The sequence below is a fragment of the Scatophagus argus genome, chromosome 12 (assembly GCF_020382885.2).
Source record: "Scatophagus argus isolate fScaArg1 chromosome 12, fScaArg1.pri, whole genome shotgun sequence".
Classification (NCBI taxonomy): domain Eukaryota; kingdom Metazoa; phylum Chordata; class Actinopteri; family Scatophagidae; genus Scatophagus; species Scatophagus argus.
Genome location: NC_058504.1, coordinates 20401 through 45519, shown reverse-complemented (window position 1 = coordinate 45519; position 25119 = coordinate 20401). Strand labels below are relative to the sequence as shown.

General features: G+C 40.5%; 1 protein-coding gene across 8 annotated transcripts; it reads right to left on the bottom strand.

Annotated features, from left to right (window-relative positions):
- Positions 1 to 232: 232 nt before the first annotated feature.
- On the bottom strand, positions 233 to 23386 carry arhgef37 (Rho guanine nucleotide exchange factor (GEF) 37). Of its 8 annotated transcripts, none has more exons than XM_046406412.1 (16): positions 23265 to 23386; positions 23014 to 23169; positions 19710 to 19813; positions 16912 to 17387; positions 14283 to 14412; positions 14041 to 14188; positions 13699 to 13898; positions 13429 to 13559; positions 11243 to 11347; positions 10609 to 10755; positions 10242 to 10411; positions 6533 to 6680; positions 6172 to 6300; positions 4740 to 4935; positions 4038 to 4207; positions 233 to 2802 (listed from the first exon to the last, which is right to left on the bottom strand). In XM_046406412.1, exons 4-16 carry the CDS (start codon positions 17383 to 17385, stop codon positions 2584 to 2586), a joined length of 2367 nt encoding a protein of 788 aa, XP_046262368.1. In that variant the 5' UTR covers positions 17386 to 17387; positions 19710 to 19813; positions 23014 to 23169; positions 23265 to 23386; the 3' UTR covers positions 233 to 2583. The 8 variants fall into 8 exon arrangements, with proteins under 8 accessions (XP_046262368.1, XP_046262367.1, XP_046262369.1 ...); XM_046406416.1 differs by adding an exon at positions 3120 to 3259 and having other exon boundaries at positions 2680 to 2802; positions 23014 to 23356; XM_046406411.1 differs by having other exon boundaries at positions 23014 to 23353.
- Between the last annotated feature and the right edge of the window lie 1733 nt (positions 23387 to 25119).

The following is a 25119-nucleotide window of genomic DNA, read 5'->3' as shown; positions in this document are numbered from 1 at the left end:
GCTGCTGCCTGCAGTAAGAAACGGTCAGCTGACAGACAGTCTGTGGGCCTCATGCCTCAATAAAGACCACCAACTTCATATTTTCTCCATCAGCCAGACTGCCAGTTTTGCCATTTTCCACAGAATCTATCAGCAAAATCCATGGATACCTTGCTGTACTCATGCTACCATTCTGTTTATCTCTTGGTTTAATTTTCTTAGTTCTGGACCACAGTGACGTGAGAACACCAAACAGGTTTTCTGTTGAGTTTTATTGAAGCCGCACAGTGACTGACAACAATGTTGCAAAACAATAAATTATAAGCAGATTATTATTAACTTGATGGTTAATGCAAGCTGAGCAGCATGAACAGCATGTACAGGATTATGTCCAAACAGTAAGACTGACAAGAGGTCACACATGCACACACACAGACACACACCAGTCAAAGTCTCTTATGCCCTCTAGTGGACAAACTACTATCTCACACACATTCCAACACTGTCCCTGTGAGACAAACTTGTCTTCATCTCTGTATTAAACAGGAGACATATCTAAAAGACGTCATTATTCTTCAGAAAGTTTTAATATTGAGCTGTACAGGTTCACATTTAATTTAATCTATTTTTGTTGGCATCACAAACATACACATGAATACAAATCTTTAAATGACAGAATATTAGTTAGGGTTCTGTCTCTAATGTGATGTGTCCGCATCATCACTTTGTCCTTTTGAGTCTCTTTGGTCAATGACATGTTACAACAAAAAGTTTTTTTTGCCAATCAACGACTGCTGATGTTCGTTAGGATCTTTTCTCAATTAATGACTTTTTAAGCTTTAAATCACACGCACAGAATCAACTAATGGAGAGGAAGACTTGACTCCAAATTCAAAATGCACGTTTACAGGTACATTTTTTAACTTAACAAGAGAGAAATGAGGTTTCAGGACGCTGCAGCAAGTTCGGAGAGCAATGTTCTTCCATAAAAAGCACAATAAAAAGTTCAATGTGCAGTAGGTTGGACAACGACAAGACAAACAGTCTAGTCTGGGCCTCAAAATCCTCTCCCGACACGAATGCAACAACTTCCTGCAAACTAAAGCAGCCTCCTCATCTACAGGATCCTCAATAACAGGACATCACATTTTAACAGTAATTACTCGATCAATTTGTGTGACTGAATGAGTGAATGAGGACATGAAGCAGCCATTCAGCTCTCTAAAGGGCAGGAGACGGACAGAAACTCTGGGGTTACTGAAGAAAACATGCTGCCCACCAGGTCATGTTCACAGACTAAGTTACCATGGTAACTTACTCTGAGTATAAGTTACCTCCTTTCTGAAATGGGCTTGAGTTAACTTCCTCACTGAAACGGTTAACCCAGAATTTTCCCTCAATTCACGCATGTAATTTGCTGGGTGTTGCATGTGTGTTCAACTAAGGATGGGACAAATGCAGAAGACAAAGTGTGTGTATGTGTGTATGACTGTGTGTATGACTATGTGTATGTAAAAATATATATACTGCAAATAAAGCGATTCTTCTTCTTCTTCTTGATCATTTACTTAGTGTTTTCACTAAACCTGCTTTCTGATACGGACAGCTGATGAGCAAGAGACTCACACACTCATACACTCATACACACACACACACTCACACACACTTCTCTGTGTGACCGTGCAGTCTATTGTTTTCACTTGAAGTGTCCCACTGAGCATCACTGGGCAACACGCTGTTGTCGGGTTGCTCAGAGAGCCAAATATGTTGTTGCTGTTGTGTAAGGTTTTTATGGTCTCAAAGTGAGAAACCATGATTTTAATTTCCAAAATATGTTCCACAAGTCAAAGGAAAAAGTCTTTAACAAGTTTTAACATAACTAATCTTATCAAATCTATGGAATATTAAAGCATCCGTCTCAGTCTTCCTGACCCTCAGCTGTGCTTGAACTTCTTTTAAAAATACAAAACTGTGAAATTATAGGTTATCTTATCGTTATCAGCTGTTTGAAGCAGGTAATGATCACTTATCGGTAAAAAGTAAACACACTGTGCATCAATCAACAGTCATGTTGTATAGACATTTTTCTGGTACACAGCATTATCCGAGCTTTATGTCACCTCTGAGAACGTCTGATAAGATTATGAATTATTATGACATTCATTGGTTTTAGTGCATAAATGACCTAAGAGAAGGCCAAAAAAACTTCTACAAGGTTTTAATGACAACACTTTTTCTTTCTTTCCATCCAGTGACCAGAGGTTGCTGTGTGCTGTAACTATCATAAAGCTCACTGGGGCAAATCTGTGATTTTGGACATTTTGCATATGAAGTGGGTTAGGGAAAAGTTGATAATGAAGATAAATTTAGACTCATACTGTAAAAATAAAGAAGATTGGTCAACAGAATTGCATTAACACTGTGGCCATCAAACTATTGTATTTAATGGCAGTAATATCTGTTAAAACACTGATTGGGACACTGAAAATCACAGTGGCTGATAGTCAGTGTGTAGATCCATGCTAAGTAAAAATACTGATTTCAGTCTTCTGAAGACAGCACAGTGTTATACTGTACATGCTGACTCTGTTTCTGCCTTTCTTGCTAGCAGTACGGCTGATGTCCACCAGATGGCACCGTCCCCAGAGGCAGGATTGTAAGGTAGTTAGAGGGCATGTAGCCTCTCTGTCCATGTCTGGACTCCACTAGACTCCACTCGGGGTTCCCGCGTTTATCATGAGGCTCCAGGACTCGAACTGGCTCACCGGCCTGAACAGAAAGTTCATGGTTTCCTCTCGCAGTGAAGTCATAGGCCACCAGCACCTGGAAGAGATAGTCAAAACTGAGAGGAAAAGTTGGCCACGCCAGATACTAAAATCTACGGGGAAAACTGTAAAAAGTATTCTGGTGTTTACTCGACTACACTTTGGTTTGTCCACGCCAGCCTGATAACACAGCTGTGCTTTACCACCAACCATCTCACTGCATGTGTCTGCGAAAATTAGTTGGAATTCAGACGTACATAAGTGAGCTCAAATAATTTTTAACCTCCAAACACTGTGGTGAACAGTGCACAAAGTTTGCCAGACTCCAATGGTAATTATCATCAGCAGTGTAAAAAGTGCGCCCCTACTGCTCACCTGGTAGAGCACATCAACAATGTGTTCAGGCTGAGTGTTTACCACAGTGAGCTGGGTTTGACCCCAGGCCTCTGCTGCACGACATCCCCCTTTCTCCCCCTTTCTCCCCCTTTCTTATGTCTCTCCTCAGCTGTCATTGTCTAAATAAAACAGTAATGGAAAAAAACACACACCAGCTTGACACCAGCTGTCACTTAAGATGATGACTTTCAGCTAAATTAAAAGTTTAACTGTTGATCTTGGTTTTTCATATCAGTGACTTCAGCTTATAAACCTAATATTTCTGACCTGTTACCAACAGTTTTTAGAGCAAGGAACTAAGCAAAATAGCAAAATATGGTGTTTCAGATAAAGCAGCTTACAAAAAGTTATTTCACATTTAATTTACTTTATTAATCCCAAGCTGGGAAATTGCTTCTCTGCATTTAACCCATCACTGATTGAAACACACATACATGCAACATGCAGTGAAACACACACAGCAGTGGGCTGCATCAAGTGCCTGTGGAGCATATGCTGGGGGTTAAGTGCCTTGCCCAAGGGCACATCAGCCGGCTAATGGGAGGTGGGGACATTATCACTCCACCACACTCAAATTTTTCCTGTCCATCAAGTGTTGGAATCGAACCAGCAACCTTCCGATCACAAGCCGCTTCTCCAACCTCTAGGACACGGCTGCCCCCAAACTATCTGACAAATTAGTTAACAAAATGTTAAAATGTTAAAACTATCTGAATTTACTGAACAGCTGAAATTTTGAACTGTGCATGTTAAAGTGTTAAGCAGCCATGAATTAGGACGCGTTTAACTCATTAACATGGAAATGTGTGCAGCACTGCTACCTGATCAGATCCTCTGCAAAGCAGACGAATTCTGTGAAGTTCCTGTCTTTTAAATACAACAATACTTTTAAATCACCTGAAAGCATGGCCGGCTCAAGACTGTCAGTGGGCGGATTTCCGGAGTGTATGAGTGCCTTCTGACTCCTGTCATACTCTCAGGCAGACTCAGATGTGGCGAAGGGGGCGGGGCCTCTGCTGGCTGGTGATATCGAACCAGCTTCGCGGAAGGAGCGTATCCTCTTCTGCCTGCATGCAACATTAACAGAGAAGTTATTGAAAAGCTGTGAGACCATACCTTTTTATTATATACTAGATGAGCAGTTCTTTTCACTCTCAATTAATTTGCAGATTTTCTAAGTAAATGGATGTTTTGTCTGGTCAAAAAAATAAGAAAATAATGGAATGGCACACTTTCCAGAGCCAGTGTCGTCAAATTGCTTGTTTTGTCCAACTAACAGTCAAATCCTAAAAACAGCTCAACTTCATCTCATAGAGACCTATGGAAACATTTTCACATTTGGTAAATTGGAACTTAAATTATCAATCAACTATCACAAATGATGTTGATACTTTTTTTTATTATTGATAATAGAACTCAGAACTCAAAGTCAGATCTTAACAACAGAAAATCTGTGTATCACAGTACAGCCATGACTGTCTCAGTGACTGAGAACTTGACATAAGTAACAAAGCAAAACAAAACAAATGAAAAAAAAAAAGAATTTCTGGTTCGTTGACATTTGATGCTGTTATGTAGCAGTAAGATGATGGTTCTTACCCCCTGCGTCAACCAGCCACCTTCGTTTGTCTCCACGGCTGTCAGCCTCACTGACAATGGCTACAAGCTCCCCTTTGGCCAGGTTCAGGTCCAGGTCCCGGCTACCCACCACAGTCCCCACTACCTGGTAGATCTTTGCAGAACCGTGCTTCTCTGTTAGCTGTTTCAGACGGCGCTGAGAGGACGGACTCAGGGGCTGGCAGGGAAGTGTAAATAAATTGAATATTCATCAGATGTGGTAAAGACAGACTGGAGCAGAATAAAAATGCTCATCGTAGGAACGCTGAAGTAATAAACACATCTTCACCAACATCTATGAATTCAAGTAGATGTTTGGCTCCATTAGAAACTTGGACTTAACTGTAAGCTGAAAATTAAACTTAGCTGTTGTCTTGATGCAAGAAGAAAAATATAAATCTACATTAGTTTCTTACTAAAAAAAAAACCCAAAAACAGAAAAGTTTTAGCTTCTTGTGTAGAATAAGCTTCCTGCTGTTGATCAATCAGACTCCAGTATTTTGAAGCCAGGGCTTTAAATACTCTTTTGACAAAAGCAAAAGCAAAAGCAAAATCTTTTCTTTTTATTTTTAACAGTCTAAATAAAATGGTTAATATCCTGAATCACGGTACACCTTTTAAAACATGAATCATGTGGGACCTTATTCATGCCAAGTTAAATTTCTACTGAGAATGGCAATATTTTAATATTTCATATTCAAATATTTTCTGTCACTGAGTATGTGGACATGCTGGGAAGCAATCCAGAAAGTTGCATAACAAGAAGAAGCACATTCCAAGCCTTCTCATCTACAACTGATCTAAAATTACACTTGAATGATGTGACGTTAAAGATATAACTACAGCTCGTTGGACAGTGACGTGCACAGTTTTTAAAACCTAAATCAAAGGACTTCATTGCCTACCAAACAATACAGGAAATTTTCTGTCCACAGGAAGTTATGACAGGTAAGAATATAACACTTGTTTGGTTTTGTTGTTTTATTTAAAGCAGGAACTGAAATGTGAAAGAGATGAGTATAAAAGAATAATAATATGTTAATAGTAAGTGTCTGGTGTTTGTCTAAGGTGCATTTTTAAATGGAAAATTGTTGAGATTTGAAACTTGAACTGAACAAAAGCTTCCACAAGTGGCAACTGTTCGAAGTTGTCTCTGTTTGTATGCAGTTGTTAAAAGGTCCACAAAGTCATGTTAGCCAAGTTGAAAGTCCCTTACCTGCTGTGCTGTTTTAATAATACTGTTACTTTACACTCTGTTAATTGCCACATCTTCAACATTTAATCCATCTTTTCATTATAAACCTGAATTTCAGAGGATTAGTGAAGTAAATTACGCACAGACAAACACAACAGAACAACAACACTACCAAATAGACTGTGAAACAGCTACCATTTTTTCTTTTTTTGTACCAACCTGGACAACTGGTGCATTGAGTGTGTCCTCTACACTGTTACACAAAGTCTCCAGCCTCCTAACACCTTCCAGCACCGCAGACTCCACCCACCCCCAGAATGCACTGGGGTTGAGAGCACTGTGAGGCAGCTGTAGGATGACAGCAATAAAATTAAACCTTTGAAGTGATTAATGTCTACATCCTCAATGGTTAGTGTACTGGAAGGTAGACCTCATGGTACTTTCTCACTTGTTGACCATAAGATCAAGTAATTGATTTCTCCATCACACTGAGTGACTCAATGTCCTGCTGAACGAAGCTCAGCACCACATCGGACAACACAGCAATTACAGTCTTTTTCTCAGCGGTCCGGAGGATTACCTGTTGTGCAAAGCTCTGGAACAGTTGTTGCATGTCTGAGGCGAGATCTTTATGCAGACAGCTGAACGTCCCCAACATGCTCCAGATGATCTGCAGAGCCAAACCATTAAACTGAGGAAGCTCGTTGAGGAGCAAAGTGTTCATTGTCCTGTGTCGACAGAGAGGAGAAGCTTACAAGTAAGATGAAGTCAGCAGTGAGCATTACATGACTGCAAAAAACTCTATTCAATATTGGATTTAAGTAAAGTTAATTTTTTTCATTAAATAGACTCTACAAGCCCAGACTCTATCCAAAGGGTGTACCCATACAGACTGATAATTCAGGAGATGATGCTGTGGAAAAACTGACTGACTCAGACAGACTGGACTTTGTTTGTGGATAATTTATGAGTCCATCCATCCATCCATCCATTTTCTATACCGCTTATCCGTGAGGGTCGCGGGGGGGCTGGAGCCTATCCCAGCTGACTACGGGCGAGAGGCGGGGTACACCCTGGACTGGTCGCCAGTCAATCGCAGGGCCAACACACAAAGACAAACAACCACACACTCTCACACTCACACCTAGGGGCAATTTAGAGTAGCCAATTAACCTAATGTGCATGTTTTTGGTGTTGTGGGAGGAAGCCGGAGAACCCGGAGAAAACCCACGCAGGCACAGGGAGAACATGCAAACTCCACATAGAAGGGCCCAGACCGGGATTCGAACCTGGAACCCTCTTGCTATGAGGCGACAGTGCTAACCACTGCACCACCGTGCCGCCCATAATTTATGAGTCAACAGCTGAAAATATTCAACAGCATTTAACTGTTTATTTGGCCATTTTGTGGACAGTCCTGCAAACTCATTAAGGACAATGATAGACTTTGTTGTCCTGATAAAAAACAAAGAGAACAAAAAAAAACAAATAAACAAAGTAAAACAAATAAAACAAAGAGACTTGCACCCTGGTATAATACAGAGGTTCGCAAATGAAAGCAAAATGCGCAAAAACTGGAAAGGAAATGGCGTTCCTCCAAACTTATTGAATCTCGCTCATTCTGGCAAGACAGTCTTAGATTATATAGGAAGGCCGTACCTACTGACAGTGTGCATGCGTCGATACGTGTGCAGCCTGTTACAGACGCTCCCGATCTTTTTCACTGTTTTCTACTGTTTTTATTATATTTTCGCGATTCTTTTTACTTTCTTTTACTCTGGACTACACTGTCCAAGAATTTCCCTTCAGGGATAAATAAAGGAATTCTGATTCTGATTACAGACTGCCAGAGCAGCCTATTACTCGAAATGAATTGAGGATAACAAGCATAATCCCAGGTTTCTCTTCAGCACTGTAGCCAGGCTGACAGAGAGCCATAGTGCTATTGAGCCTTGTATCCCTCTGACCCTCAGCAGCAATGATTTTATAACCTTTTTTAATGACAAGATTTTAAACATAAGAAACAAAATTCAACACCTGCTGACCTCATCTGGTACCGATTGAAATCCAAACACTGGACATTTAGAAAAAACAGTAGAACAATCATCTTGAATGCTTTTCTCCCATTGACCCTCATCAGTTATCTTCATCCAAGCCAACAACATGCCTCTTAGACCCCATCCCTACTAAGCTACTCAAAGAAGTTTTACCCTTACTTAGCACCTGTCTATTAGACATGATCAGTCTTTGCCTAATAACAGGCTATGTACCCCAGTCCTTTAAAGTAGCTGTAGTCAAACCTCTCCTTAAAAAACACACACTTGACCCAGAGGTTTTAAGCAACTATAGACCAATATCTAACCTTCCATTTCTTTCAAAGATCCTTGAAAGAATAGTCGCCTATCAGCTATGTGACTTTCTTCATAATAATAACTTTTTTGAGAATTTTCAATCTGGCTTTAGAGCTCATCACAGCACAGAAATGGCATTGGTCAAAGTCACAAATGACCTCCTCCTGGCATCAGACAAGGGACTTATCTCTTTCCTTGTACTGTTACTGTACTGCTTGTGTGTGCTGCATTTGACACCACTGACCATTCTATTTTATTACACAGAATTGAACACCTAATTGGCATCAAAGGAACTGCATTGAGCTGGTTTCAGTCTTATTTATCAGATCGATCTCAATTTGTTCATGTTAATTATACATCATCCACACTCACAAAAGTTAATCATGGAGTTCCCCAAGGTCCTTGGGCCAGTATTATTCACCCTTTATATGCTCCCCATCAGTGATATTATCAGGAAACACTGTGAGGAATTTAGAAGTTATCTGTGACCAGGACATGTCCTTTAACCCACACATATTGAATATTTCAAAGACTGCATTCTTTCACCTCTGCAATATTGCAAAAATAAGGCACATTCTGAGTCAGAAAGATGCAGAAAAATTAGTCCATGCATTCATTACCTCCACGCTGGATTATTGTACCTCCCTTCTGTCAGGGTGCCCCAATAAATCTATGAAGACTCTCCAGCTAATCCAGATTAGATTACTCACAAGAAGATTACTCACAAGAACCAGCATGAGAGATCATATTTCTCATGCACTGGCTTCTCTACATTGGCTACCTGTAAAATTCAGGATGGAGTTTAAAAATCTTCTCCTCACATATAAAGCCCTGAACAGTCAGGCACCATCCTATCTTAAATTATCCCACCAGAGCTTTACGTTCTCAAAATGCAGGGCTACTTGTGGTTCCTAGAGTCCTCAAAAGTAGTTTGGGAACCAGACCCTTTAGTTATTAAGCTCCTCTACTATGGAACCATCTTCCGGTTTCGCTCCGGGAGGCGGACACCCTCTCTATATTTAAGAGTAGATTAAAAACTTTCCTCTTTGATAAAGCTTATACTTAGGGCCGGCCTAGGCTGGCCCCTAGTTATGCTGCTATAGGCTTAGACTACCGGGGTCCTCCCATGACGCACTGAGCTCGTCCTTCCTCTCCCTCTCCTTCTGCACACATTTATGTCCCATTAATGCATATTACTAACTCAACTTCTTCCCTGGAGTCCTTGTGCTTTTGGACCTCCTGCTGCGGTCCTACTGGAAACTTACTGCAAAACTACTGTTTAGTCTTAATTTATTTTAATTTTATTACTACTCTGCTGCAGCTACTATCATTATTATTGTTACTAATATTGCTATCATAATCACCATAGTGCTTTCTGCATACTTCATTGTCATTATCATTACCTACAGTTCCAATACTTGTGTGCTCCTTCTCTCACACCCCACCTCCCTCTCCCTCTCTCTCTTTGTCTATCTTTCCCTCTCTCTCTCTCTCTCTCTCTCTTTCAACCCAACCGGTCAAGGCACATGGCCCCAGCACTTAATCAAATGATTGTTGATAATCTATCAATAAATTAATAAATAAATCAATAAAGCAAAAATGTTGTCAAGCATTTGGTGGTTTCAGCTCCCTAAATGTGATTTGCCTCCCCCCGTCTGTCTCCCCTTCTCTCTCTCTCTCTCTCTCTGTCACCCTCTCTCTTTGTCTCTCTCTGTTTGTCTCTGTCTCCTTCTCTGTCTCCCTCTCTTTCTCCTTCCCACTGTCTCTCTTTGTCTTCCTCCTCTCTCCCTCTCTCTGTCTGTCTCTCTCTCAATCTCTCTCTCTCTCGCAAATGCGGTGCATTTTTAAATAAATAAATAATAAATGGCCAAAATAACCTGCATGTTAATAAATTCAAATAATAATCTGTGATTTTAAAAATGATCCTTCTCTCTTTACCTGTATGTGTTGGCCACAGCCTGTTCCTCATAGCTCAGACTGGATTTATCACAAATCAGTTCGTAGTCAAGCAGCTTGTCCAGCCTTTTCCTGATCAGGTTTCTCGGGCCCACCAGGAGGTCACGAAGCTCACACAGTGGCTTGTGTATTAATGCCCTCATCCTTTTCTCCTGTGAGTGATCATCATCAGACAAAATCATTTTGAATCTCAAGTATGTTTTGTGGCAATACTTTTTTTCTTTAAACTAAGTGAAATTAACGACTACAAATGTACTTCACTTATTTCCTTTACTGTGGTATTATAGCTTCAGGAATATGTTTTTAGTAGTACTAGTACTATTACTGGTCCAGAGAACAGTAATAGTACTGGTCTGTGGATAGGGATGTCATGTAGTCTCACAAATGTGGGAAGAATCCACTGTCTGAGAGCGGTGGTGATCTCCTTGTAGCAAACAGGTGCCTTCTCTCCATCCATATCGAAATCAAACTCCTCTGTTTTGCAGGACAGGAAGCCCTGCAAGCCAACAAAGAAGAAAGAACTCCGAGGTTTGTCGTCAGCTACAAGACTGAATTCACCAGGTTCAGATTAGAAGTTGTTAAAAGATGTTACTTACTATACAAGCTGAAAGATGACCCAACCCGGTGAAAATAACTGACCTTATATTACTGGAAAATGTGAAAAAGGAGGAGGAAATAGTGCAGAGCCTTTTTGTTTGGAATAGAGGAGAAACAGTTGCAATGAAGGATAATTTTTGATTGGAAAGACACACAGAGACTCATGTTTGACCTCAGGGACTTCAGGAGCCTGAGTTTACACAGTGTGACTTATCTTGTAAAATAAATCCCCATTTAAGGCCTCCTTGCCTTTCGGCCTTCAAATGTTATCGGACAAAATGAATCTATTTCAGACAGTAAAGTGAGTCATTTCACAACATATCAAAAACCAAATTTTAAGTAATATGATCAGTTCGTTTGCATAATGTGGAAGAAATGCAGTCTACCTGCAGGTAGTACAGGAACGTCTCCACGTTCTCAAGGAGCTCCAAGATCCCATGTTCCAGGACATAGAAGAAACCTTCCAGGGCATCAAATTCCTCGTCCACCAGCTTAAACACACATAGGGGAAGACTTACATTTGTCATATGATGAGATGAAAAGATGCTTTACTATCCTGTATGTCATTTCTTAAAGGAGTCACTGAACTTCTTCAGAGATCACACCTACTCTTTCTGAAACTCTCATGCTCTCATGTTAGTAATATGAGTTTGAGGAGTGTTTTTTATGGGTATATGCCATGCGAACACAATCCATATATCATTTAAGAAATGCAAAAAAGATCAAAAGGCAAAGTAGGAATATGTAAACCTGTCAGCAACTAAATATATCTTTGTATATCTACCTCATTTTGTATTTTATATTTTTATATATTTTTTTCTCTTAAGTGTTCAATTTTAATTTTCTGCTGCTATTTATAGGTGTGCTTTTAAGCCGAGAATCTGCACAAAATTTCGTTATGCTTGCATAATGACAATAAAGACTCTTGAATCTTAAATCTTGAATGAAGAAAGAGGGCATGTGAGGATGCCCATGGAGCCCGGGATCTCAAGGGGAAGTCCCACGTAGACCTCATCAGGAAAAAGGCCCAGCAGAGGTTGTATTTTCTGCGACAGCTGAAGAAGTTCAACCTGCCTCAGGAGCTGCTGACCATCTTCTACACCTCCATCGTCCAGTCTGTTCTCTGCACTTCCATCACTGTCTGGTTTGGATCGGCCACCAAACAGGACAGAAACAGACTGCAACGGACAATCAGGTCTGCAGAAAAAATCATCGGGGCCGACCTGCCCTCCATTCAGGGCTTATACCAGTCCAGGGTCAGAAAACGGGCAGGAAGCATCGCTGCAGACCCCTCACACCCTGCACACAAACTGTTTGATCTGCTTCCCTCTGGTAGGCGTTACAGAGCTCTGTATGCCAAGACTACCAGACACAAAAACAGTTTCTTCCCCCAGGCTGTCTCCCTGATCTCCCCGTAATCCACCTGTCATTGTGAACCATCACACTGTTTGCACTACATCATTCCACTGTTTGCACTACATGTATATATATATATATATATATTTCTTTTTCTTGTAAATACTTTATTCTTCATTTTTATTATTATTATTGCTATTTTGTATTTTGTATGGTGCACAGGACAGAGTCAAATTCCTTGTATGGTCACACATACTTGGCAAATAAAGCTGATTCTGATTCTGATTCTGAGGATGCCCATGGAGTTGAAGTGACTGCACTGAGAGGCGTAACCTCAGCAAAGCACACTGAAAACTTATCACTTGTTTTCTCAATGGGATAATCACTTCTTTAATGAATTATTAACTCCTGCATTGTACTCTCTGGAGGGAGAGGGTGTACTGGAAGGTTATTCGTCCAGAGGCCTTTTACTGTGTTACTTTTAGTGTGAGGTTAAATCATCCTCAAACAAAATGTAATGTGTTGCTTTTTTGTTTCTTCTGGACTCGGTTCTCCCCTCTAAGAGCAAACTTCAAACAAGGCACAGGGATCAGTCAGGGTCAGTTACAGAAAGGCATTATGTACCTGAATCACACAGAACATAAAACCCTCTGACATGCTGTCTTCAGTGTGAAGCGGTTTCAAAGACCATTCACTCCTGGGTCTTTGCAGCGCAACATTATTACACACGTTACTTATCCGTTTCATCTATGATGGGCTGTTATTGTACTTATTTTATTTTGTTTTGCCTTATTCTATTTTATTTTATTTTATTCTACTATTATATGTTACTCGTTCTTACGTTCTATGTATGCACCTATCACCAAGACAAATTCCTAGTAATGTGAAACCTCTTCACTTACATGGCAATAAAGACGATTCTGATTCTGATTATGGAAACAGACTGAAATGCTCATTTTCACCCTTTTTCAGATGCTTCATTATGACATGTTTATGTTAGGTTTTGACACTGGCACATAAATACAAACATACACACACACACACACAGAAAAGCAAACTCATCTGCTGTCAATTAGAGTTTACTTCTTTTCAGCAGGTTAAAAACTGCATAAACACAGTGATTTTGTGAAAAAAAAAGCTCTGAAGTTGGGATCCTGTGTTGCACTTCAGCTGGTGCAGTATTATTTAAAATAGGATCGTTAAACTTCTGTCCTACCTTCGGTGCTATGCCAGTCTCATGTTTGATGTGCTGGCTGAGCCTTGCTGTCTTCTTTAAGATGCTGTGGGTGCTGAGGCGGTTGATCTTGTCCTTTATGGACAGAGTTTCTGTCTTTTTGTATTTGTCAGCTACAATCACAGTATAAGCAACAGTTAAATAGGTTAGAAAAGCACTGCTTCTTTGCTGCTTGTTTTACTGCATAAGAATCTGACTGTGCTTTGCTTCAGCTTATATTATAACAGTGAACTTCAAAGTAATCTGTCTCACCAACTTCTCTGAAGCGTTTGTATTCATTGATTCGACAGTTCAAGGCAATGGAGGTGTGAGCCGTCTGCTCCAGGAGTGCATAAGCTGGGTGAGTTCTGTCTGTATGTTTCTGGATGGTCTGCAAGAGGAGGGGATAGCGGGCTATCCGCTGGACTGGCATCACCAAGAAGAAACTAAGAGAAGTGGCATTTACTTCAGGCCTAGAGGGACAGAATGGTCAGAACTATAACTACATGTTAGGTTTACTGTTTATCCAGGTGTAAATGTTTAATTTTATGTTTCTAAGCAATATTAAGTACAGTTTGTCCCACTGTGAAACAACACAAAACAATAGAAACTTACGCTGAGGTCTTGATGACTCTGACAATCTCATTCCAAAGCGCCTCCTGCTGTTTGTAACTATTCTCCAGCTCTGTGATGTTGTTGTAGTTGGCCAGGTACTCCCTGTAGGCTGCCTCGATGTCTGAAGACAGACTGAGGAATGCATCACCTGTCAGGAAAGAAAAATGTGGATTTACTTCTAGAAACAATTCTCAAAGAACATCACAGGGATGAAATATAACTGAGACACCAAAAACCCTCACACAGTGTCTCCAGGAAGACAGGGTCTCCAGGCTGGATCTGTTTCTGGTCCAGAAGGCTGAGGAGTCGACTTGATACGTCAATCACTTCTTCTATGTACAGAAACAAGCTGTCCAGGTTGACTGGAGGTGGCTGCAGTGGGAAGGCAGGCAGAAAGGTACAGTGAAGAATTTCAGACTGGACTAAAGTTATATTTACATACAAACGAATGTAGCTTAGTCATAGGCACAACACAATCGTTTATATATGATTTGTGAAACTACAAAAAGCAATGAATCAAAGTAATAGCAGGTTCAAAGCTATTTCCAACATGCAAAGATGTTAAAAGACCAACACAAACACAAAATATATATTTTGAAAAAACATCAGCAAAAATTACATTTAGAAATACAATAAAACTATGACTACATAGCATACAAATATTATTAGCATCAGCATCATATTCCTCCAAAGCTCAGGTTTCTGGCTGCATTGTGTTATTAAGAACACAATAAAGTTTTGAATGTATGTTCAACTGGCATGTCTACCTTGTGCAACAGAAGACTGTGTGTCAGCTCCCTCACAAAGAAAATACGTAGGTGAAAAAATCTTATGTCCATCTGATAAAGAAACATCTTGTTCCATTCTGTTCTAATGAGACACTGCTGGAAGACAGAACAATCAATGCACTGCCACAGAAAACAAACCAGCAATGTTTCTGCTTCACAATGGCACCATTCATTTACATATTTCTTCTATTTCTCTGTCCAGCTGTGTTTCAGTCTGCTGCTTCCCTCAATCTGTCCTCAGCTGTCCTTCCTCCATCTTTCATTTTAATTCCATACATTTTGTTTCTGATTTTTAGGCTGTACAAATATCACATAACAGACCCCTGCATCAATCCTAATTGCCCCTCGACAGTTCGGTTAATTTCTTTTCCTCAATAGGTCATCAGCCCATAATTTAGTTAATCTTTCCATTTTCATTTCATTCTCTTTCCCTTTATCTACTGCTCCCTCGGTGTGTTATCATTTTCATTCTCCCCCACAGCTCGGTCCTTCCAGCCTATAACAGCCTGATTCTATTGCATTTTACAAGGCCTCATTTCATTACTGCACCGATAATAAATGATTATTTGGGAGTAATAAGCAATTCATCATACCTCAGTAATGAAAAACTCACAGTAATAAACCACCAAGCAGCCTCCACATAACAGTTCCTCTGCAGTGATGCTGCAGTGTTAATTCAACATAGAGTGACTACTTCCTATTTCAAGGCTTCTCCTCACATCCAAGGCCTATCATATCTTAGAGAGCTCATTGTTCCCTATTATCCAACTGGAACTCTATGCTTTACTCTTACCTGTGGTTTCTGCTGTGGTCCTGCTTGACACCAACTACTATTATTATCATTTTGTCATCTCGTCTCGTCTCATTTTCTACCGCTTATCAAGCAACAACTCTCCTCCAATGTGCAGTGGTCAGCCGAAAAAGTTTCCTTTCTTGGCTGTACCTAGAAATTCTGTCCATAAAAATTATGAACAGAACTGGTGACAAAGAGCAGCCCTGGCGGAGTCCAACCCTGACTGGTAATGAGTCTGACTTATTACCTAAACCACGAACCAAGCCCTGAGACTGGGTGGCCTATAACAACAGCATCCATCCCAGAACGCCCCACAGGTTACTTTGAGAGACACTGTCATAAGCCTTTTCCTAGTCCAAAAAACAAATATGGAGTGGTTGGACAAACCCCCATGACCCCTCCAGCACCCTCGTGAGGCTGTACAGTAGGTCCAGTGTTCCACGGTCTAATCTGAGGTTCAACTAACGGATGGACTCTTCTTTCCAGCACCCTGGCGTAGACTTTCCAAGACTGTCCCTGATGATCACGGAATGTTGCAGAGGCGTGTCAGCCATGACAGCCCTACAACATCCAGAGCCTTGAGAAACTCAAGCCAAACTCATAAAACTCCGGTAGCACCACCACTGCAGAGCAGCGTCTTCTGCCTCAGGGATAAGAGAGCCCATCCCTGATGCTCTGTTTCCTATACGAACCACCACCATATTGTGGTGGAGGGGTTTAAGTGCACTAATGATCCTAGGAGTTATGTTGTCAGGGAGTGTTTGCCCCTGGTAGGGTCTCCCAAGGCAAATGAGTCCTGGGGGAATGGCCAGAGAAAGTGCGGTTCACAAAGACCACTATGAAGAGGAAAAACAAAGACACAAAAAAAAAAAAAAAAAATCATGATCTCACTCTCCTGTTCAAAAGACCTTCTGGTAAATGTTTCCTGAAAGACTGAATGTCACAGGTGATAAGTGACGCCTGTACCCCACCTCTCGCCCTGCTTCAGCTAGGATGGGCTCCAGGCTCCCCATGACCCTACACAGATAAACGGTATAGAAAATGGATGGATGGAAATATCAAATATGAAGATTAATGTCTTAATAAATAAGTGTTCACTACATCCAATGTGTGAGATTTTGGGCTTTTGGGAAAAAGTAACACAAGTAATTGTAAGACTTCCACTTTGGCTAACAAGACTTGGTGGACATTTTCACTAATGTCTGACATTTCACAGACTAAATTTTAGTGGGAAAATATTTCACAGATGAAATGGTACTGAATATCTGGGAAGAAACACAACATTCATACCTGTAGTTTTCGCAGGTTGCTCCTGATGGTGACAGTGCTAAGTTGCAGCAGTCCAAGGTAATTCCTCTCAGACTGAACCAGCTCCTCTATAGCCAGCACTTGCCTCTGGGGTGTCCTCTCTTTAGCCATTGATTCATCCTCTTCACACTTGTTTCTGGTCTCTTCTTCCTCCTCTGCCAACTTCTCCTCGGGTATTGAGGTTTCCTCTGAGAAACTGTCCTGTGAGGAAAACTGTGCTTTTGTTTCCTCCACAAACACAGACACATCGGACTCCTCCTTTGTGTTGAACATTTCCTGTCCAAACTGATCTTCCTTTTCATTTCCATCCCTCTTTTCCCAGAGTTTCTCTTTCACTGGGTCTTGCTTGGTGACCTTCTCTCCAGCTCCCAGGGGAGGTAGAACAGGTGAGGTCAGTTTATGGAAGGTCCTAGCAAAGGAGGGCAGGGGCCTCCCGGGCAGTTCTATGTTGGACATCACTGCCGAGAAGTAAAAAAAAAAAAAAAAAAATATATATATATATATCATATTCATAGTCACTGTCTCTGATATTATGAAAGTGTTCACTGACATTTAAAAGCACAGAGTATTCATTTTTGATTAACGTAAGAAAAAAAAGACAAACCAAAGCAGATTGTCCACCAATCAGAGGTTCAGTTTCTGACCCTGCAGTGTACATGAGTGAATGGTCATCTCTACTGATGAACAGGTCACACCTTGGATGATTGGATATCCTCTCACACCAATATGTGTATCTGTCTGTGAAAGTGTAAATGCTTGTTCTGTAAAGCAGACTGAAAAACCTCCATTACAGCCCATTTATCATGTGAGCCTGAAGGATAGTCAAGGCGATGTGTGAAATCCAGTATGAATCAGATAAAACAATACTGGATGTAAAAAACAATAATACTGGATGACAAGAAGGGTTAGAGTTAGGGCCAGAATTTAACCAAACTCGGTATCTCAGTCTGCTGTGTGAATGAACAACTTTAACATTAAATATAGCATGAAAAAATAATTTCAAAGTCAAAGCAGGTTTCTAGTATGAGGAGAACTAAATAAGGTCAGTCAAATTTGACTTCTTTTATTACTGAAATTAGTTATGAACAGTGTTTTTAAGTTGGGAATATGTGTTAAACATCAAAGCTCAATATTGCGAAAACTACAGCTGGGACAAGAAGACAATTAACTTTTTGTAAGTCTTCTGTCTCCTGTATTAGCACTGCTGTGTTGTCCAAACAACACAGGAGACATGTCACAAGTAGCACTTTTATATGACCAGGTGAAAAATCCAGACTGCAGGAGCCTGAAACATGAACCTTTTCAGTTCCATTTGTCTGCAATCATTGTAGTGACTGTTTACAGGAACAAAGACAGTTTATTATTGTCATTTAAAACTCAACATACATTTTCTAATATCTGTTATTCAATAAACACGAAGAGAAGAAAGAGTTCAAGTTGTGAATGTATGCTACCAGATGTATGAAGTGAAGAATAATGTAACATTCCATTTTAGATTCAAGGTTTATCTCTGCAACATCAAATGCACTTTGTAACTCCAGCTGCAGAGGAGATGGTTTTATTTTCCCTCCAGGGATTAATAAAGGAATTCTGATTCTGATTCTGATTCTGATTTCTCTTGTATACTCCACACCAACCTGCATTGAAAAGAAAAGCATCATCACCTCGTATCGGCCCACCAGCAGGCAGTTTATGGAATTACTGACGATTAGTCGGTACAGGGTACAACTGAACAGCTGTGTGTTGGAATTGTGGTTTTGTGTTCACTGATTAAATCAGAATGTCTTTCTGAGGATTTACTCATGACAACTTCACCAAAATTACAATTTTTCTATACTTTGTCATTTTGTGTATGGTTGGGTATGTTTCAATACTGATACCAACAAAATATCATCTGGAATACATTTTTTAAATGACATCCTTCATAGTCTGAACTGCCTTACAGACACACTTCTGTGAAATCTCACCTTCAGCTGCACCCCACTGCATGAATGAACATCAGAAAACTGTTGTGTCTCACTTCTGTTTCAAATGAGTGCGATTTCTCAATGGGTGTCTCTGCATATTTCTGTCACCACAGTCATACAATCTGAAGATCCCCTCTATATCTGTAGTAGTTCGTGTATAAAGTAGATCTTGTTTAAACTAAGATCATCAACAATATGTTACTGATTATTTACCCACCAGGATATTGTGACTGTTGTAATTCACTTTGATGTAATTTTACATATGATGATACAAGTGTACAGCTAGAACAGGCTATCAAACCTAAATACTTTTTTTTTTTTTTTTTTTTTTTTTTTCTGATGGAAATCAGTCTGCAGCAATAATTAAAAACTGTACCAACAACTGTCACTGAATAACTACTTGGTCAGACAGTCACTTCTTTAAATCCAGACCGTTTTGTTTAGGAAAGACATTAGAGGAGCTGATTGTGTTCAGAGAGGATTTAACACTTGGATCTTGGACTTTATCTTTGAATGATAATGTAGAAAAACATGTTCAGAAAATATTCAGAGAATCATTTTGGTACTGAAACTCAAGGATTATACTGGGACTTCCTTTAAAAACCACTGCAACAACTGTGGCTCCTAAACACACAGCAAACGGAAAACTCCAAGTCAGGACCTGCTGCAAACACCAGAGTGTCAGAAAGAGACATCTGCTGCCTAAGAGCCAAACGAAAACCACAGTTAACTCCACCATCCTGGTGACAGCAGTGTGAATTACAGTGACGGTGTGTCATTAAAAACAATGACATGACATCAGGCTATCGTTACCTTGTGCAGGACCACCGATTCTTCTGTAGTGGACCTTGATCTGTCCCCTGTCTGCCTGCTGTGGTCTGTCCAAACTGAAGTAGAAATCTGCTGCAGAGACACTGCTGCATTAAGAAACACACACACACACACACACACACACACACACACACTGGTGTTACCCTGTCCAGTGACTCACACAGGCTGCTGCTGGGCCTCATGCGGCACGAGTGTGTGTGTGTGTGTTTATTCTGGGTGTAAACGTATGATTGTGTGAAGTAAGGGGGGATGGGAGTGGATAGAAGGGTGGGCCGGCCCTTTGCTAAAGGAAAAAGGAGGAGAGGGTGACCACATGCCAGCGCGTACACACACACACACACACACACACTGAGGCTGCTGAATAAGCTGACTGACTGCAGCAGCTGGTGGGAAAAGAAGCTTCACAGTGGAAGGAAGCACCAATCAGACAACACCTAAAGAGGTTCCATGAGACACTGAATGGACCAATGAGGACTGAGTACCGTAGTGATTGAAGTTTTCCTCTCACAGGAAACACTTTGAAGCACTTTGAGATGGCATAACCTCTCCCAAATGCAAAGTGATTTTCAGCTCACACACAGATTTATGAGGGCTGCAGTTTATTTAAAAAAAAAGTAGCCCTCCTTTTTGACAAAGCCTATAGTTAGGACTGGTGCAGGCTCTGCCTGCCTGCTGGATCCAGAACCCTCTCCATGGCCGTGCCTGGATCCTTCTGCTCCTGCTCTGCACTGTTCTCTCTAACCTCTAACATTTCTCTCTCTTTTCTCTCTCCATCTCCCTGTCTCTCCTCTCCCTCCTCTCCCTCCCAGCAAGTCACTACAGAAGGCCGTCTACACTGAGTCTGGTTCTGCTCGAGGTTTCTGCCTGTTAAAAGGAAGTTTATCCTCACCACTGTGGCCAAATGCTTACTCAGTGTGGGGTTTTGCCCTGGGACCTGTTTCTCTCTGATTCTCTTTTTTTGGATGTGTTTTTTACACACCTGTAAAGTGTCTTGAAATAAGTCTGTTATGAATTGGCAATTTAAATAAAACTGAATTGAATTGAATATTCTGAAATATATCCAATATTCTGTTTCACAGACATAACATTCATAAGAGTTTGATTTTTTTCATGTTCTTGTACAAATTTTTCATCCAATTCTCTGATTCAACAGAACCTTTATTCACTATTTTTCAAAAACAAAGGTGACCCAAACGCAAAATGCCATATGAGCACTGAAAATATTGACAATAAGATAGCGTGACCCTGGAGACAATGACGGACTTTAGACCAGATGAGTCTGGAATGAGGGAGCACTGTGGCTAATCTATTTCATCACACTGGCATGTCAGGGAGGAATGCAAATTGACAGGATTCTTTCAACAGCTGAGTTATGCTGACCTGATGACAAATTAAGGTGTGCTGCAGCAGAGTAAGGCTTCTGCAAGGAGACAACAGACTTCAGGCTTTTCTCCAATTCTCCACGGGTTAGAGGAAATCTTTTTCTCAGAGCTAAAACAATGCTTGGCTCCTAGAAAGCACTCCATACACTCTACCAAGGCTGCTAACCCACTTCTGAAGCAGTTACACTCTTTGGTACTGATGAACTAGACTTGAGGTCATTGGCTCTATTGTGCTGTTTGTCCGGCAGAGAAAACTGACAAATTGATTTTGCGACTGTCAGACGTCCTGCTCAGTATGTATATTGATCACAATTCTGACAAAGAACAAATCTAAAAGATCCTTATCACAGTCACTAATAATGTGTGATTCCAAAACTATCTACCAGTTTACTTCTGTCAGATGGTTTTAACACTCAAATATGAACATCAATACCTGCCTCAAAAACACAACATCAGCTGAATTATAACATTTTCTATCACTAATCTGACCTGTGCTAAAATTCAAACTTTAAAAAAATACTCAAAAAGGAAATCCTGGATTCATACGAAAACATTTGTTCTTTAGACCAACACCCTAACTTTCCACCAAATATTAAGTGTGTCAACACGCTTTTAAGATACCCTGACAAAAGTGCACTGTGCACCTTTCCATAAATGAGTGCATTTGTACAAAACCTGTTTCACCCATGTGCTGCCTCTTGGACAGGATATTTTTGAGTTAGTATAATGACAGCAGTGGGAAGGTCATTACAGTAATACAGCATGTTAAAGTAGTATCACAACTGGGTGGAGTCGGAGCTGGGTGACTAAGAAGGCTAAATGTAGAACCATGTTTACAGAGATTGTAGGGCTGGACCAGTTCCTGGCTTTCAGCCACCTGTTTATAGTACATATTAAAAGTCTTCCTGCTGCAGGGTACGTGGCAAACAGCTGAGGAAAGATGACACAGCAGTGATAATCGTATCCTGTCTGTTCAGTCAACATTTAACACCATGCCTGCCAAATCAGTGAGAGAAGAGTTATCCGAGGATGACTGTGACTTGACAGTGGCAATCACCACTTTACTTTCTTTTGGTTTGAACCAAGTGAATAAGTCTACATTGAACATGGACTCACAAGCTGCTTGATAAGTTGACTTTTTGGTATTCTGGAATCTCACTGAGGAAAACATACTGGCAGTAAAGACTAGGGTTTGTTTGACTGGTACGCAAGAAAGCAGGAGATGTGCATGCATGTAAATAATCTGTAAACAAAGAGGCTGCATGTTTTTTGTCACTTAGCATGACCAAATGCTTCACAATAATTAACGTCAGTCCAGTCAGCACTCTGAGGAACCCATAAAACAAGTTTGGCCAAGTTTGACCAGTCTGTATGAGCTGAGGTGAAATTAATTAAAATTAAGTTTCCTTTTTTGGTGTGGTTCTACTCAGGACACCAAACGCAGCAGGAGAAGAAAACATCATGTGTGATGCTCTTATGATTTTTCTCATCAGTGCTTCAAGATGTTGGTGTCTTTGTCTGGTCTGGACAACCAGCAGCTACATGAGATTAGGACATCTCAGTTCATTCACACGCAGCCAGATTCCACAAGAAACAAAGCAGGAAGAGGACACACAGTACATCAAAACTAAACACAAAATACACAACTATATCCAAAGGATAAACTTAATAGAATTTATAAGTCTGGCACACACCAAGATGTAAGAAATGAAGTTTACATGAAATATGTGCAACAGGTGGACAGAATAAATGAAAGCTGTCCTCTACACGTTTCTTTATCTTGTCCATCATAACATATTTCTAACATTTAATGTTGATTTGGGCACAAGGTATGGCCTGATAACGTTAGCTTCAGGCTAAATGCTTGATACCAAAAGAGCCTCCAACTGTTTTTATAAACTTACCTTATGAGATAAAGGAGACGGCAGGCGTGAAGAGGATGCAATGGTTGTCTTGGATGTTTTCAAGCATTTCCTTCCTCACGTTTTCACAAGCACCACTTGACGTCTGTCGACATTTTCAACTGAAGCTCCTGAGCAAATTGCCGCAGCGAGCGTCGTCTGATTAAAGATCGAAGAATCACGTGATTTGTCTGCTGCCTTGTGTTGGGATAAAGACGAACGATAACGAAAGGGAAACGTGATCAAACGTTTACCTTTCTGCCGCCGTCCTCTCCCGTTTCTGACGCTGAACTCCGATTCACCTGTTGTCATCCAGCAGCACGTCAATTCCGTGACAAGAACCGAACATGGCATCCGTCATTTTCAAAATAAAAGCGGAAGCCTCCGTGTTGTTTTCAGAATAAAAGCCGAACAAAAAATATAAAAACAAAAATTATATGCAAGGTATATTGATGCAATATTTATGTTTTAGCTATTTCATTAAAGGAAGTTTTAATGTGATATTTAAGAATGCTTGAGTGTTTCAGACGCACAGCTTACTACTTCAGACTTTTTATTTTACGAAAAGCAACAATGAACACATAAATAGCAATATACAAATATGAGACCATACACAATGTCAGACAGCTGCAGACATCCAGTAGGATTAAAACAACTATTTTTGAAGTGAGGACTACATTTAATAAATTCTATTTCAGTTCAGCTCAAATAAAATCACTTTGTTTGTCCCCAAAGACGCAGGGCTTGCAGAGTATAGAAGCAAAAAAAACAAGGACATTACAGAAAAATGTAAAAATACATTGAAAAATTTAGAAACATCTGACAATCCGTTTCTTTTTGTGATTTCAAGACTAAATTACAGCCCCACTTTCCACATTCCACAATAATGATCTACGTAACAATTAGGGATGCAATAATACTGCAGCTGGAATGGGTGGGTTATTTATTCTATATACAGCTTATCAGGTTTGATGGACCTCATTTGTGTCATTAAAAATCAAGGATCAGTTGGCCCTGTATCAGCACTTTGATGACTCTGTCAGTCTGTGCCAGCAGCTGCGCAGCCTTGGGGTATGTCTCTACCTAGTGGTGAAAAGTCTGAACTACTGCCTCAGTCACATGAACAGAAAGGGTCAAAAGCAACAGGATGTCAAGTATTGCCAGCATTGTTGCCCAGAATATCCCCCCTTCTCTCTTTCTCTGTCTCTCTCCCTCTCTCTCTGTCTCACTCGTCCCCTCTCTCTCTGTCTCTATCTATCTCATTCTCCCCTCTCTGTCTCTGTCTCTCTCCCCCCTCTCTGTCTCTCCCTTTTGAGTCTCTCTCTCTCTGTGTGTCTCTCTATCTATCTATCTATCCCTTTCTCTCTCCCCTTTGTCTCTGTCTCACTCCTCCTTCTCTCTCTGTCTCTCTCCCCATCTCTTCTTCTTTCTCCTCTCTCTCTCTATCTCTCAAAAGTCATCATGTTGTAAATGAGCTGAAATGTCAAGATGATACAGTGCTTTTAAATGAATAAAATCTAGATGCAATACCACTTCAGGATTAATATTTTTATTATTATCATTATTAATATTATTATTATTGGAACTACAGATACTACTACTACTATTATTAGCATAGATATTTTAAGATGCTGCTGACTTTTTTTGTTGAAGTATGTTAGATAACTTAATAATAGATAATTGAGTTAGGGGAGAACCCTAATTAACCTTGGAGCACAGTACTCAAACTGTGCTCCTATCAACTTAATCCCGGACCTGGGGTCCGTTTCATGAAGCAGGTTCAACAAACTCTGAGTATGTATGTTAACTCTGAGTTGACAAACCCTGAGATTAAAAACTCAGAGTTTCCTGTTTCAACAAAGCGGATTCGCATTAGTTTTGTGGGCTCTGAGTATGTGAACTCTGAGTATGTTGACTCAAGCTGGTGGACCGCGACTCTAAAAAAGCCATCATCAATGGAGCCCCGATTCACTGATTCACCACGGAGCCCGGAGGGGAAAGAAAGCGCTCAGCATATTTTTCACCACTGGAGATGGAAATTTTGATGGAGGCATACAGTGAATATCTGTATATATTCCTGTGTTATAAAGTAACACAGCAGCAGCAGAA

Bases quoted from the DNA above. Each gene is read 5' to 3' on its own strand.
- arhgef37 (XM_046406412.1), bottom strand. From the start codon at position 17,385: ATGTCCAACATAGAACTGCCCGGGAGGCCCCTGCCCTCCTTTGCTAGG. The intron at 10,412-10,608 runs GTACTATTACTG...GATCACTCACAG, and splicing joins ACATCCCTATCCACAGACCA to GAGAAAAGGATGAGGGCATT. The intron at 4,208-4,739 runs GTAAGAACCATC...TGTTGCATGCAG, and splicing joins GTGGCTGGTTGACGCAGGGG to GCAGAAGAGGATACGCTCCT.